Raw genomic sequence first — 15,830 nt, 5'->3', positions numbered from 1 at the left:
CCAACACATAAAAGAACGCTCTCAAGACAGCCAGTCGTCCGCTCAACCTTACCGCCGTCTTGGAGGCCAATACTGCTGCTAGGAAATAATTCATAGATGCCGTGCCCTTCACGACCTGACGACAGGACGGCAAACAGACTGTTTTTGCACTGTTGTATGCATCTTTTTCATAAATTTCGTCTCGTGCTTCGATATCTAGAAGAAGACCTCGTCCTTCTATAGCAAGGAATTCCGCCACAAGCTCGAGATCGTCGCAGCACTCTGATCCAACTCTTCACGAACAGCTCCAGCCAGTTGGTGGTCATGACGTCGATTTGGAAAACCTGCAGCTGTCGCCAACTGCAACCTGTGAAACTATTTATACAGGTTTCTTCGTGCACGTGACAAATGCAATTCATTAGCACAATAATTTCAATTCAATTTGTTGCCATGGTAACAGGTGAAATAGATTATGCAGAGCTGGCGACAGCTGCAGGCACAGTAGCAACTTCAAGACAACAGGTCAGTGGCGTAGCCAGGCATCTATTTTACCGGGCATATGCCCGGGCAACTTTTTGCTTTGCCCGCGTATTTTAGGTGACATAAATTCAAGTTCAACGCATTTCTATAAACAGTCGGGAACACCGTGATAGAGGAGTCCCGCCCACGGAACTGTCCCGGATGCCGACTAATATCAATTCTCAGCGTCTGATTCGTTGAATTCGCTCAATGCAGGAGAAGATGGATGCGTCAGAGTCTAACGCTAAGCGTAGAAAGCGAAAGCGACATACTGTGACTCTGAATGACTTTTGGGGACCCAAAAGGTATCATTTCTCGTAGATACCAGTGTAATGATTTGGTGTACTTGTAGAAAATGTTTGTGGTTAATTAGAATTGAAAACGGTGACAAAACGGGCGATTCAGACGATATGCCTAACAAAATTCAGCAAGCCATACCTGAAAGCGCTGAGTCTGCCTACGAAGCCCCGGATGATTCTGGTTCTGGAGAAGACATGGCAAATACCGAGCCTGGTAATGCTAGGAGTACTGTGTGTTCAACATCTTTGGAGATCATATCAAGTACATATGTACATATTCTTTCCAGGCATTCATGATTGATTTATGTTGTGTTCTCTACAGAGTTGGACATTTCCACGAGGTTTCAGAGCGGCCCTTCCCAACCGGTCTGTCAGTTTCCTTCTAAAAATTTTGGAAAGGGAAAACACTCATGTAGAAGATCGTTTGTTGCCACCTGGTACACAACATATCCATGGTTGGAATACTCGATAAAATTTGACCGAGCCTACTGCTTTGCCTGTCGTCATTACTGCCTTGGCAGTGCAAGCGGCCGTGCCGACACAGCGTTTACCAGTATAGGTTTCGGCGACTGGAAGCATGGTACTGGTAATAAAGGAGCATTTCTGATCCATGCCAGTTCGGCACATCACAGGAATGCTATGGCAGAATGGCATGAGCGGCGACTGGATGACTGTAACAGCCAGCGTCGACGAGTTGAAGACCTCTTTGCAGAAGAAGATGAACGCGTTGTTCTTTCTAACAGACACTATTTAAAATGTCTGGCGGAGGTTATCCTCTTGTGTGCTAAACAGAATCTTGCACTTCGTGGGCACGATGAATCGGAGGAGTCATCGAATCCAGGCAATTTTTTGGCTGTATTTGAGCTTCTTGCAAGGCATGATCACGAATTGTTCAAACGAATTGAAACGCTCCCCGGTAACGTAAGTTATAAGTCTCCAGAGATTCAAAACGCTTTGATCCAGTTGATGGCTGATATGGTACGAGAGAAAATATGCAGTGAAGTACAAAGGAGTGGCTATTTTTGTCTTATTTGCGACGAAAGTAAAGATGTAGCAAAGAATGAACAGCTTGCAGTTGTTCTGCGCTATGTTCTAGACGGGACTGTTCATGAGCGGTTTATATCTTTCACACCTCTTGGCAACCTTGCAGCAGACGGGATAGCAGAGGAGATCTGTCAAGTGTTGACAAGGAACAAACTTACCTTGCAGAACTGCATTGCTCAAACCTACGATGGTGCTAGTGTCATGAGCGGAAAGCACACCGGCGTTCAGAAGAGAATCAGAGACATTGCTCCGAAAGCCGTCTACACGCATTGCTACGCACATAGGCTGAACCTTGTTGTCGTTGATTCTGTAAAGTCCGTCTCCTCGGCGAGTGTGTTCTTTGACGTCCTTCAGAGGCTGTACGTCTTTGTTTCATCTTCTGCTGTTCACCCAATTTTCTTAGAAGCTCAAAAACGTCACTATCCGCAACGTTGTGAGAGCGTCACGCTGAAGAGACTTTCAGACACACGATGGACCTGTCGAATAGACTCTATACGAGCAATGCTTAAATCCTTTACAGCAGTAGTCGATGCCTTATCCTCTTTGACAAATGCTAGCAACAGCGAAAGAGCCATTTTAGCTGCAGGTCTATTGTCACGAGTGAAATCGTTAGAGTTTACCTCAAACTTGGTTATTTTCGAAAAGCTGCTGACTATTACAAAAAATCTGTCCGATCAGTTGCAAGCTGAAGATTTAGATCTGTCTGGAGCCGTTGATTTGTTAGAGACTGTGATAGAGCAATTGGTGGAGACCAGGGAATCCGGGTGGGACGATACATGGCAGCAAATTCTTCACTTGGCACAAACCTGCAGCGTTAATATGGATGTTTCTGATGGATCACGCAGTCGTGGTGATCCTGGACTTGTTACCGGTCGTCGCACTCGGAAACAAAAGGAAATTACTGATTGCGTTTTAACAGAGACTACTGGGCAGCGATTAACTGATTATTTCACCAACGATCAAGATCCCCTGGATGACGTGGCAAGAACGAAAATTCATTTACGACGAAAGCTTTTCTTACCGGTGATAGACCAAATGCTGCAGGAACTGGAATCAAGATTCAGCAACGATGGACGATCCCTTATGAAGTCAATTCAGGCTTGTAGTCCACAGTCCCGAAACTTCCTTCAAGCAGACGCCATTAATGCCTTAGTGGTACATTACGACATAAACCGTGAGGAAATTGGTTATGAAACTCATCAGGCAAGAAAATTTCTTAATGCATCTATGTGTGAAATGAAGTCTATCGCCGACGTCATTAGAGTTCTTACGCCGGTCAAAGCAGCTTTTCCGCATCTTATATCTGCCTTGCAGATAGCGTTGACTGTTGGGGTGACATCTGCCTCATGTGAGAGAACTTTCTCTAGTTTGAAGAGGCTGAAGACTTACACGAGACAATCGATGCTGCAAAGCCGAATGAACAGTCTAGCGATTTTGACCATAGAGAAAGATGTAGTTGAAACGTTAGATTTAGAGAGGGTAGTTACGAAATTTGCAAGTTTAGAATTTGGAAGATGCCGAAGATTAAGTCTAGTTAGCAAAAGCACAAAATTTTAGTGCTCTATAGAACAGCTTGTATTCTAACTGAGCTAATTATGAGTACATGATTAGGTTTTGTTCGATTGGTTTGTGAAATTGATGGATATGGGCAATGCCCGGTCAGTCCCTAAGGGCATGGCTACGCCACTGAACAGGTGCTGTTGTTGCATCATGAGACGAGCTGTCCGGTGCCTCTGGGGTTTCCAGCTGACAACTTCCAAATGATAGGTATTCTAAAAATGGATACTCTAGTATAAGGTGACTTATAATTATTAGACATCTTTTTTGATACAGATTCTTTTTTAATTGAAATCATTCAAATTATTGATGGGGAGATGATTATACCGGGGAGCATAAGAAGAAAACTGCATCAATGGAATTAAATGTATTGAGACACTAGCATCTCACGCATGCTCATATTATCACTGATCTTTTCCTCATAGAAGAAAATTATATGGAAGAAAGAAGATTGTCAAATAATTTAAATAATTAACTTGTGATTTGTAATTTGTGTTGTATGAATTTACAATAAAAGATTCTCTGAATTAGAATTATTTTGACAGACAATAAACGAAAATTTTGCATACCTGTTTAGCAATCTGTCGCGTTACCGCATTCATATATAACTGGGTAGTAAATGCTACGTATATGACAGTAATTGAAAAGTAATTAGGCTGTAATTAGACGTAAATGACTAGTAGATAAACCGCTTTTGCAACGTAAATAGACGTAAGGTAGATAGAGTAAATTGAGTCGTGAACCCTACGTAAAACAATCGTGAATGACCCGTAATTACTACGTAAATGCACGGTAATTGCTACGTAAATGCGCGGTAATTGCTACGTAAATGCGCGGTAATTGCAACGTAAATGACCGTAAAGTGGCCATTTACGAATAAATACATCTATTTACGAGTAGCATCGGCGTAATTTACGGTTTCAATACGATGATCGTAAATTCGATTTACGTACTATTTACGTCGATTTACGAGCGTGCGGGCTAGTAGTGTCTTTCGATAAAAACAAGCTTCTGGTAATGAGTAGGTCTAGCACGGCGATGCCGTCGTCCTCAAAACGTTATATGTACACTATCTACTCAACTAAGTACCAACGGGTAAAACTACTACGAAACAACGCCCAACCAAACTCTTGGTTTATCAACTAGATTATCGTGCAGTGGCCGCGGCCATGACACTCTTCACAAATACCCCGGATACGATGACTACATCCCGGATTAAAAGACGATATCCTTGCCGAACTCCAAATTATTCTGTACTGATGTAATTTGTTGATGTATTCTCGTATAGATTGTTGTCTGTACAGTGCACAAGCTATAATTTCCCAAGCTACAAACTACCATGATAGTACTTAGTCTCGCGTAGCCAGACCTTAACTCCGCCCTCAACATTCCGCCGGGAAACGAGGTTCCTTTGATGTTGCCATGTTGCCGCATCACCAAATTGTGTGAACTAGAGACCCTATAAATGTTATAAAGAGGCAAGATAATATTTCCTGTTCTCATGCCAATAAGTGCATGCTGGGTGTCTACAGGATGTAATCATCGTCATGCTGTCGCGGTGGTGACGAGCACGTACGTGTTCGGCTAGCTAGAATAGGCTAGTCCAGCGAGAAGCTGGACGCTAAGCTGTATGGCGAGGCGATCATCTCCTATACTCTCAGGAAATTCGCGTAGTTGTCAAGAGTTCATTGGAAAAACCTCCAACACAACAACTGACAGCGACTTGCTACCGCCTCGCTGTACGCCGCTACACATTTTATGCGTCTAGCTTCTCACTGGATTAGACTACTTAGTAGCTAGCCGTACACACAATTTCGACAACATTTCGCGACAAGAACTCACCTTGCGATGGCTGTTCACCGGTACAGGTCATGAAACGTTATTCGAGGCTTGCCTTGAGTCGAAGGTAGCATCGATGATTACATCCTCTAGACACCCAACATGCAAACACTGGCATAAGAGCGGTAACATTATCTTGCCTCTTTATAACATTTATAGGGTCTTTAGTTCACCGTAATTTGATGATGCGGCAACATGGCAACATCAAAGAAACTTCACCAGACCCTTTCTCCCGCGTGGGATGAGGACGCATTAAAGGTCAGGTTAAGCGAGACTACATAATATTATACTATGCAGTGCCTGAGCATGTACGTACTGGTGTGCATGTTCCACATGTTGCTACACTTTCAATGAAATGTTTTAAATATTTGGGCTCAACCTGTAATCCTAGCATTTTCAAGCTAGAGATACACTGATTTTTTTGATAAACAAAATTCCTACCCCTAAAAGACACAACCTACGCCTGATGCACAAATCCCTACGCCTGATGCACAAACCCCTACCCCTGGCGTACACAGAGGCGTACCGTGACTCGTAGAAATGGTGGGCTAAACTTCAGATGCTACGGAACACGTCCAGTTATATAAACGCCTCCACTTTCATTGACTGCAACAGTAGAACGAAAAAAGGTTTGTTTATATACTTTATACAACTTTGGTTTTCACACGTATTTACAGTACGATTGCATGACCACGCCTACAAATAATGGAGGCTATAGCCAGGTCTAACCCATGCCACTCTACGCACCGGGCGCACAAAACCCCTAACACTATTGGATGTAACCTTAACCCTTTAGACACAAACCCTCACCCCTGATAAATAAAACCCCTGCCTCTGATGCACAAAACCACTACCTGATGCACAAAACCACTACCATTGATGCATGATTATTCCTATATATGCACATATCATGCGCTGCAATTGTGAGCCAAGCATGAGTGGATTACAATGACTTAAATTCACCTGCGTTTCACAACAGGACAGAAAAGACGTAACGGTCTCCGCCTAGCTACATTTTCACTACGACATGTAAAATAGACTACGCTCAATTCATCGATATATGATTTTGCTCGCAAACATCCCCGGAAGAATAAAATTTAATCCGTACATTATACTCAGATGACTATAATTGGCAGCTTAGTGCGCAGTGCCATTTCATGCAGAAGTACCGAGGCTATGTAGGATAATTTTGTGTTAGTATCATGTTTTATTTGTTGATATTGATCGTGCCCCATCTTGAGGCTCTGGATCCGCGCCAGGTAACAATGTTACTATGAAACTTGACGAAATATGGCTTGAAGAAATAGGGGTTGAAAGTTCCAAGATAAGTACTCTCTAGATTTTACATCTGAAACCATTCTCCCGCAACTAAACTGAACCCTTACTCGCTGAAAGGGTCTGGCTACACGAGCCTAACTTTGTGGTTTTTGAGGTACGACACTAATTGACGTCATGTTTTTTCACATAGGGAGAGGTAAGTGTGTGACAGTTAAGATGCTGATGATATGTGATCTCACAATGTTCTATATTTTCTCACATTTCATTTTTTATCGTTTTCATTGGATGGGCTTGATCTGGTGAGTACAGCAATATGCAAGCACAAACATAGTACAATATATAAATTGCTGGTGTCAACTCATAGTAAACACTTTATGCTTGCGCAAATTGTATATCAATGAAGTTTTGTGTGTAAAAAGTTAAATGTTGTAGTTGTGGTTGCTTTGACATTAAGATACATTTAGTTTGCTGATTCTAGAAAAGAAGTTTGTCCACCATTTTGATTAAAGCAATTAAACAAGCTACAGGTTTTCGAATATCTCTTACAATAACAACATTATTGTACGTGCACACACACACACACACACACACACACACACACACACACACACACTCCATCCATCCATCCCCGGATGTTGACATGACATGGCACGGATTCTGATAGGATCGCTGGTTGTCGGTTGACCTAGTCGGCTCGTGGTTATTCATTTCCACGATTAAATACCTCAAGATTATTGTTTTTAACAGGCCATCAACATGTCTCAAACAGCTTCTCCGCTGCCAATCTCTGGTACCAACTCCTGGTTGTCTATCTCATGCAATTGTACAGGTTGTGCATGGACCGGATCAAAGAACCGTTTTGTTGAACGTTTTAGACTGGTACATCAGCCGGACGACTTTTCATCGCATCTCAAATTTGAATTACGGCTATTTCAATGTCCCGGATGCACACACTGGTTCCAACGCCTGAATCAGCATCTCTCCAAATGCAAACCGTACCATGAGCTGAATAACCAACAGTTGACTTGTCAAATGCCATCTGTCAACAGCAACATAACATCCGGGATCTGTAGCCCTGTGAGATCACAAAGGCCATCTGATAATGAAGCACAATCTCTGGGAGATCTAGCCTTCCGACATCTATCTCAAATGTCATGTTCTCGGGCAACAGAAATTCAACGTCTGGGATATCCTGCCTAGAAACCCACACCACCCTGCGTTGTGAATCTTCTGCACCATCAACGGACAGCTCTCACACCTCTTTATTTCACCTGCCACCATTTAAAAAGTATGTCGCAACAATTTCCAAATGGAATGATTTAGATGGCTCGGAAATATGCAAGGAATTGTCCAGAATCTATGACAACGTCCTCTTTTGGAGAAAAAGTCTGTTTCTTGTCCCTTCAGGACGAGTTGGAAAAGATTTTGTTTCTGAAATGTGTAATCTATTGCAAGCATATAGCAATGCAACAGCTATGGAAGTTATTGCACTGAAAGCTTTCGTTGTCTTGCAAGTCCTGTTATTGCAAAAGCCGAGTGCAAAATCAAAGAGCAGAGACCATGTCCATCACCTCCAGCGTCGGCTGAAAATTTGTGGAAGGAAGGAAGATTTGATGAGTTGTTTAGGGAAGGAAAAGCTATACAGTAGCGCCTAGAGTCATCGAAGAAACACCCTTCAAATCAACAGATTGAATGAATATTCAGTCGCCTAATGGTTCAAGGCAAGGTGAACGCTGCTCTTAGATATTTGTCACACAATACCAATGGAGGAATCTTGGCAATGGATGAAATAGTGGAAGGGTCTAATGGTCAATCTGCCAGGAATGTTCTCAAAGAAAGCAACCAGCCTCGCAACCAACACCAAACTCGGCGCTTCTTCAAGGACCAGTCAATGACATACCAGCAGTTATATTTGACCAGATTGATGGAGATGCCATCAAACGAGCAGCTCTACGAACTCAAGGCTCCAGCGGTCCATCTGAAATGGACTCTAATGCTTGGCGTCGTCTTTGTTGCTCATTTGGTTGTCAATCGGCTGAGCTATGCAACTCCCTAGCTAGCCTTGCAAAATGACTCTGCACGGAATTCGTTGCCCCTCGTGGCTTACAGGCGTTTGTTGCATGTAGACTAAAGCCTAGTTCACAATATTGACGCCGACGTCGTGACGCCGACGTCAGCGTCGTCCTGTTCACAATATCTTGGACGTCACGAAGTTGCGCGTCAAGGTTGGTCTGGGGCATCGAGTCAGATCGCGCACGCGTGGCCAGTCATGGACAACGATTCCGATGATGATGTTCTCTTGCTGCTTCACTTGCGACGTAGACGCAAGAAGGCCAAATCAAAACACCGAAGACGTATGTGGGTACGTCCAATATTTCAGCAAAGGCTCGAACAAGGTGATTTTCACCAGTTACTACAAGAACTGCGCCGTAACGACCCGGAAAGCCATTTCCGTTTCTTGAGAATGTCCAAGGAGACGTTCGATTGTCTTGTCGAGAAAGTGACCCCTTCACTAACAACAAGGTCCTACCAAAGTGGAACAAGAGCAGAAATCTCTCCAGCTGAAAGGTATCCTAGATCATTATACTGTAATTCGAACTCTGTGCTTTCCTGTCTGTCTGTATGTCTGTCTACCTGCCTGCCTAGAAGAATAAGTACAGCTCTAGGAAATCCGGTACTTTAATTTAACTCTGTCAGTAGCAGGCCAGGAAATCTGGGACGGCGCCACACTGGATGTCCTGGGAAATGTGGTATGTATGTTGTCTAGTACAAATACCTGATGTGCTAAGAAATCTGGTACAATACTCAATATATTGGAGGGAGAATTTGATGCTAAATTGTAATATTTTGAAAATTTGGTAGATCAGGTATTTATTTGTACGAAATATCCTGATTGGGTATGCATACTACATTTCCTAGCATAGTAGATATATACCAAGAAATTCTGTCAAAGATTCAAGTATCAGACCTGTAGTATTAGGATGACTTCATGAGATGAGAAAGTACATGCAAAAGCATTAAACCTCATAATGTGCTTGCATCTAAAACGTGTTCAATCAGCATATTTGTCCTTTCCTAATTTATTACTGCCAGATTGGGTGTGCTACTTCGTGCCATTTATGCTTGTGTGTGCTTGCTTGTAATATAGAGGTACCCAAACTGAAAATTGCAAACAAGCATCCTATCTTTATCCGGGTTACTCTATTCTTTAATCAAGACTATGGCTGTAAATCCTAAAATTATGATAGGCAGAATTTCAGGTATTGTTGCAGAGTCCTGTTTATCTGTACCTTTGTGATGGCCCTGCAAATCATTTGCCCCTCTGTGTCCAAGGAGATGAAAACTGCCAGTTTAGAGCGGCAAGTTTGCTTCTCACAGGTTGTTTGTCTGTCTGTCTGTCTATCTGTCTGTCTGTTTATCTGTCTGTCTGGTTGGTTCTGTATTTGTGCGATGGAAACTGCATTTGACTCCTACAGCATTTAGAGTGTTTGAGGCTATTGATTGCTGTGTTTTACATAGGTTGGCTATGACATTGAGGTATCTAGCAACAGGAAGCTCTCAAGTGTCTCTTTCCTTCGATTTCAGAGTTGGTCGCTCGACAGTTTGCAGAATCATAAGAGACACTTGCACTGTACTCTGGGAAGTGTTGCAACCTCACTATGTTAAAGCACCATCAAATGAAGAAGAGTGGAAAGGAATAGCAACTGATTTCGAAAAGATTTGGAATTTTCCGAATTGCATTGGAGCAATTGACGAAAAACATGTGATTCAAGCGCCAGCTGCTGCTGGGTCCGTGTACTACAATTATAAAGGGACCCACTCTATTGTCCTTATGGCGGTTTGCGATGCGCATTATCGCTTCCTAATAGTTGATGTAGGAGATAGTGGTTGGCATAGTGATGGAGGTGTTCTTGCACAGTCAGCATTCGGGCAATCACTAGAGTCTGGCACCCTTTCATTGCCATCGTCAAGAGAATTTCCTGGCACAGCAACAAGGGCTCCACATGTATTTGTAGGCGACGAAGCGTTTCCTCTACGGACACACATGCTTCGGCCCTACCCAGGCAGGAATCTGCCAGATGCAAAGGCTGTGTTTAATTACCGTCTTAGTCGAGCTCGAAGGATCATTGAAAACTCTATTGGAATTCTGACAGCTAGGTGGCAACTTTTTAGAAAGCCTATCGTCGCTCAACCAAAACATGTAGTAACTTTTACTAAAGCTGCCATTGCTCTCCATAATTTCCTACAGATCACTGAATCTAGTCTATTGCCCAGTTGGTTTTAGCGACGCAGAAGATAGTGTAGGGAATGTAGTGGCAGGAAGTTGGAGGGCTGAAGGGTTGAAGGGGGATTAGAAAGAGTAGGGCAAGTTGGGAGCAATAGATTTAGTTAATCAGCAGCTGAAGTACGAGAGTGCTTCAGCAACTATTTCATGTCTCCCCAAGGACAAGTTGATTGGCAGTACCATCACATTCATCGAACATCTTATCACTAGATGTACAGAGTGAATTAAAACCGGCTTTTCTAAAAGCCACAAACCGGCTTTTCTAAAAGCCAACAATATAGATCAGAGAGAGCAGAACTTATGCTTTGGTTGCCATTCATGTACATTGCATGAATGTCATAGCTTTCCACTACTGCAACTTCTTCATTCCACCATGGTAGTAGTTTGAAACATTTAAAGAAAGGGTATTTAGTTACCTTTAGAAAGGGTATTTAGTTACTTATTTGCTTAGATTCAAATCTCTTTGAAGCGATTAATGGCTTTTAAAAAGCCGGTTTGTGAGCAGCCTGTAGAGAGTTCAGGTTGTGTATGTGTTGGATGGGAACTCTGTATAGATTGATGATGATGTATTGTGCTGTTGTGAGTGCTGTTCTGGAAGGAAAATCAAATTGTTCGCAGGTTCATGCTGCTGTGTGGGACTGAAGTATAGATCGTATTCGACTTCTGTTAGCGCTTGGTGTACTTTCATTGTAGCTAAGGCTTTCCTTCGTCCGTCCAATTTCCGTAGCCTGGCTGCAACATGCAGTCCAAAATGATGATCCTCATCCATATGGGTTTTTTGGTTTGGAACGATGGATGAGAGCTTCGTCAACTTCATCATAGCCTCTCTTCACCCTTTTGCCTCTTTTAGATGGGAGATCAGAGGATGGAGATCAGAGGATGGGAGATCAGAGGATGGGAGATCAGAGGACGGGGGAGGGGGAGGGGTAGAGAAAGAATCTAGAGACGGGGATGATGATGTTTCACTAGAGTTAGGACGGTGAGAAGTTTGGTTGTCACATTGGTAAGAGGAAGGTTGGCTAGATGATGATTTGTCAAGATCACGTTCCATGGCAGAGAACCCATCTCTGATACAGCTATAATATTTCGTTTTTTTATGTCTTCAAGACTCATCCAACGTTTGGGCTTGGCATTGCAGATGATGCCAGTGAAGCACAGCCGCCTCTAGAAATGTCACACCTTTCTGAGGCTTCTCTCCAGAATGACATCAGCAGCAAGGCATCATCTCGACCGACTACTCTTACCAGTGCTGTAATTGATGTCAGTAGTGACCATGATGGTGATAAAGAGCTTCAGCCACGAACCAAAAACCGAAAGGAAGAGAAGGCCAAAGACAAACAAAAAACGTCTCGTTCTCTCAGTGCTCAGGTAACTTTTCTAGAATGCATTTCCAAACAACAAGAAGATGCACAACAGAGACAATTCGAGCATGACGTAAAATTACAAATGCTAGGTCAAGAAAGTGAAGAGAAAAGGGAAGAGTCGAGAAAAAAGTTTGAGTTGGAGGTCAGGCAGAAGGAGGAAAAAACAATAGAACGAATGGATAGAGCAAGGATGGAGCACCAGCAGATAATGATGCAGCAACAACAGCTGTTCCAAGCAGAGCTATTCAATCGCCTTTTTGACTCTGGTAGAGAAAGTAAATAAAGTAATCATATATTATATTATTGCCTAATTAATCTGTAAAGGCTTTGTTGGAACATGCATGATGGATGCTGTTGTCGTCAAAGTGTTGTTTGTTGTTGCTATACTATTGATTGAATAGTTTACCTCAACTAATTGCTTCAAACTCAATTTTAATAGAACGTGTGTACTCTTGTTTGTGAACTATACAAGAAACAACAACTTCTAGGCCTACTATAGTATAGTAATTGAATTTATTAGCTAATTACTATTTTGAAAAATGAACATAAGTCTAGTCAGCAACTACCTCCCTGACTTGCCTTCCAGCTTGAAGGAGATCTGCATCATTGTCGTCTTGGTCTTGTTGAAATACATGAGAATCTGGAATTATATAATTCCCAAAGAGCAGCTGTAGCGTTCACAGATGTTGTGTAATCCACAACAAACTGATATCACCATTTCTGCAAAGATTGGATCCTTGAGTCTGTTTGATTAACAGATTCTCCATCTTCCTTTGAGCCTTCCAAATGCTTGCTCAACAACTCGTGTTCGAATCTCAGAGTAATTGAAACAACATTGCTGTGCAGTGAGATCGGCTCCATCATAGCACTTCAATACCGTTGGACTTAGGAAAAATGCTGCATCTGCAACCAGAAAAGAGTTAATATCTAGTGCAATTATAGCCTTTGAAAATGCTGAAGATAGCCATTCCTCAGAATCTATGTATCTTTTCAAGCTGCTTCTATGGAATGAAAAAGAATCTCCTACCGATCCAGGCCTTCCTGAATTTACTGAAGTCCAGATACCCCGAGCATGTAACGCCTCCATTGACTTCAATCAGAATGCAGCAAATGCAGACTTTAAATGCAACAGTAAATCACTCCTCCCTGTCACACCTACGTTGTGTGAACCAACCTTCCAGAGCAAAAGTAGAAGCAGTCTTGACTTTCTAAGATGGGCATCCAGTATACTAACAACTTCAACATCTGGTTTACAAAAGAGAAACAACTTCAACAAATAGCTCATTCCTATGCCTACAGTCGGGCGAAGGCAGCACAACTGCCAATTGAGTCTGTAGAGACAAACACAAATTTTGCAAACCATGTAAAACACTCTGATAAGCCAGAAACTGATGGTACAAAAAGATTTGAATCAGACAACTACGAAGACAACTGGATAAACAAGAGTGACGTAGATAATTCAGTGAGGAATAGATGAAATTATATTATGGATTGCTCATGATCACGTGTGCTTTCGTTGTTGCAGACAATGAAATCGATGCAATCTCCAGTAAACTGCCAACTGATTAATACTACACGTGATCCAAGAGGTTCTGACAATGCATTTTACAATTTCATCATTCGTTGCTATAGTTTAATTGCTGTTTTCTTTAAAGATTGCACAAGACCATCAACACAGGTTCGAAAATAACACATTATTGTATGATCCCTATTATCATTCTCCAACACTCCAACAACAATCATCATTATTCACTACTAAGAGGTGAATAATGATAAATGTCAGAGTGTTGGCCTCCCTTTGATACATGCAAGCATATAGATCCCCTCATCCCCACCCACCACTTACCCTCACACAATATAAATTTCTTTATTACAGCTATCCTATCTTTCAAAACCAAAGGAAGTGCTACATCACCTGATTAGCAATGCTGATCAACCCAACCGTTGCAGACGGCCAATTGTGTTTGACATTAGAAGACGTCCATCTGATAGCCAGAAGCAAACAGGCAAATGCCACACCAGTATAATCTATGCATCAAAGCAATTCTAACACTTACAGAATGAGACATGACTTGGTCTTTATGTGTTTAATTGTTTGCTTTACTTGTGTGTTTAACTAGAGCAAGATTCAAGGACTAGTCTAGTAGTGTTATATTATTCGAATACATCGTAGTGTACGAGGGTACGCCATCATACCTTCATACATGTTCACCTAGGCTACTATGCTAAGTTCACACAGGTAAAGAGAGACACACAGACACACAGATACACAAACTGATCGACACACCAGATAGACAGAAGCATACAGACACAGACACAGACACAGACACAGACACACACACACACACACACACACACACACACACACACACACACACACACACACACACACGCACGCATACAAGGTAACGTACATCAAATTCGCAATTCACTGGTGTAGTCACTGCTGTGGAGAATCGAAACAGAGACCAAACTTTAAAATCATTTAATATATATTTGCAATCTTTGCTTAAAGCCTAGATGGACTAAACATCTAATAATTACCAGCATATTAAATCAATTACCATAGCGATAGCCTAAAAGATTTGCTTATTTCATCCTTCGCAAATAGGAGAAAGCTCTTTCTGCTACTGAAGACATGAAAGTATGTGCGCCTTGCCTACCTACGACATCTTACCAGTCATGTACCCGTTGTGTTAGGGGAACGTAAACCACCCTGATAAATAATTTAAATAATATAAGTATAGTTCCACTATACAAAATTAATATGCTTTGAAAACAACTAGCAAAAGTGCTATTACTTTTCAACAGACTTTTGAAAACTTGATGCAACAGTTATCAGCGTGCTTGTGGAAACACAATGCGAAATTATTTATTAACCGTATAAACTTAAACTTAGAATTGTCTAGTGACGCGTGGGATTTGCCCACGTCCTATGTATATATATATATATATATATATATATATATATATATATATATATATATATATATATACGTGTATATATAAATACCTACCGTATTTCCGCGCTTTAAACGGCATGCCGGTAAAACCGGAGTTTACCAAGAACAGTGTCAACCCTTTCTGGTACCCTAAACCGGCATGCCGGTATAGAGTGAGGTATGCCGACATAGAGTGGGGTAGCCTTGGACTCAGGTCTCGAGTGCGCGACCACGTAATGCTAGTGCGCATGCCTGCTGATGGCGGACGACGTCCAGTCGACGACATCCTGCTCTTCCAAGAAAGGAAGAAAATCGTACACGATTCAGAAGAAGATGGAAGTGTTGTCGAGGTTGGCAGAGCTGGGTGGAAACGTGGCGGGAACAGCTCGGGAATGTGGAGTACCGAGAAGTTGCGTGCAAGACTGGTCGAAGGCTGAGAATCAGATCGAAGCAATGAAGAATGACAAGCAGATTTCGACAAGAAAGAGGAGAAGATCCTCCGCAATGGCTGGATCAGATGGAGCCAAGAGAAGAGCTTGGTATCCTGAACTAGAAACGAAGTTGTCGTGGGTAGACAAAAGACGTGCTGAGGGCATAACTGTCAATGGTGACATGTAATGTAATTAGATTCACTATCCCGTATGTGTAATCGGAAATAGACCAGAACGATTCTGACTGTCTCGAAGTGCACAGCTGTAACTGCTATCTTACATGGTGTCGGGAG

General features: G+C 42.2%; 1 protein-coding gene across 1 annotated transcript; it reads left to right on the top strand.

The window, feature by feature from the left end:
• The first annotated feature begins 510 nt into the window (after positions 1-510).
• LOC134187342 (zinc finger MYM-type protein 1-like) lies at positions 511-3,463 on the top strand. Its single transcript, XM_062655456.1, has 3 exons — positions 511-803; positions 872-1,059; positions 1,120-3,463. Exons 1-3 carry the CDS (start codon positions 709-711, stop codon positions 3,396-3,398), a joined length of 2,562 nt encoding a protein of 853 aa, XP_062511440.1. The 5' UTR covers positions 511-708; the 3' UTR covers positions 3,399-3,463.
• Positions 3,464-15,830: the final 12,367 nt, after the last annotated feature.

This window comes from Corticium candelabrum, chromosome 11 (assembly GCF_963422355.1).
Source record: "Corticium candelabrum chromosome 11, ooCorCand1.1, whole genome shotgun sequence".
Classification (NCBI taxonomy): Eukaryota; Metazoa; Porifera; class Homoscleromorpha; order Homosclerophorida; family Plakinidae; genus Corticium; species Corticium candelabrum.
This window is presented reverse-complemented; position numbering and strand designations above follow the sequence as displayed.

Excerpts from the sequence above, each read along its gene's own strand:
- LOC134187342 (XM_062655456.1), top strand. The coding sequence starts at position 709 with ATGCAGGAGAAGATGGATGCGTCAGAGTCTAACGCTAAGCGTAGAAAG. Across the intron at positions 804-871 it reads GACTTTTGGGGACCCAAAAG|AATTGAAAACGGTGACAAAA; the intron begins GTATCATTTCTC and ends GTGGTTAATTAG. Across the intron at positions 1,060-1,119 it reads ATCTTTGGAGATCATATCAA|AGTTGGACATTTCCACGAGG; the intron begins GTACATATGTAC and ends TGTTCTCTACAG.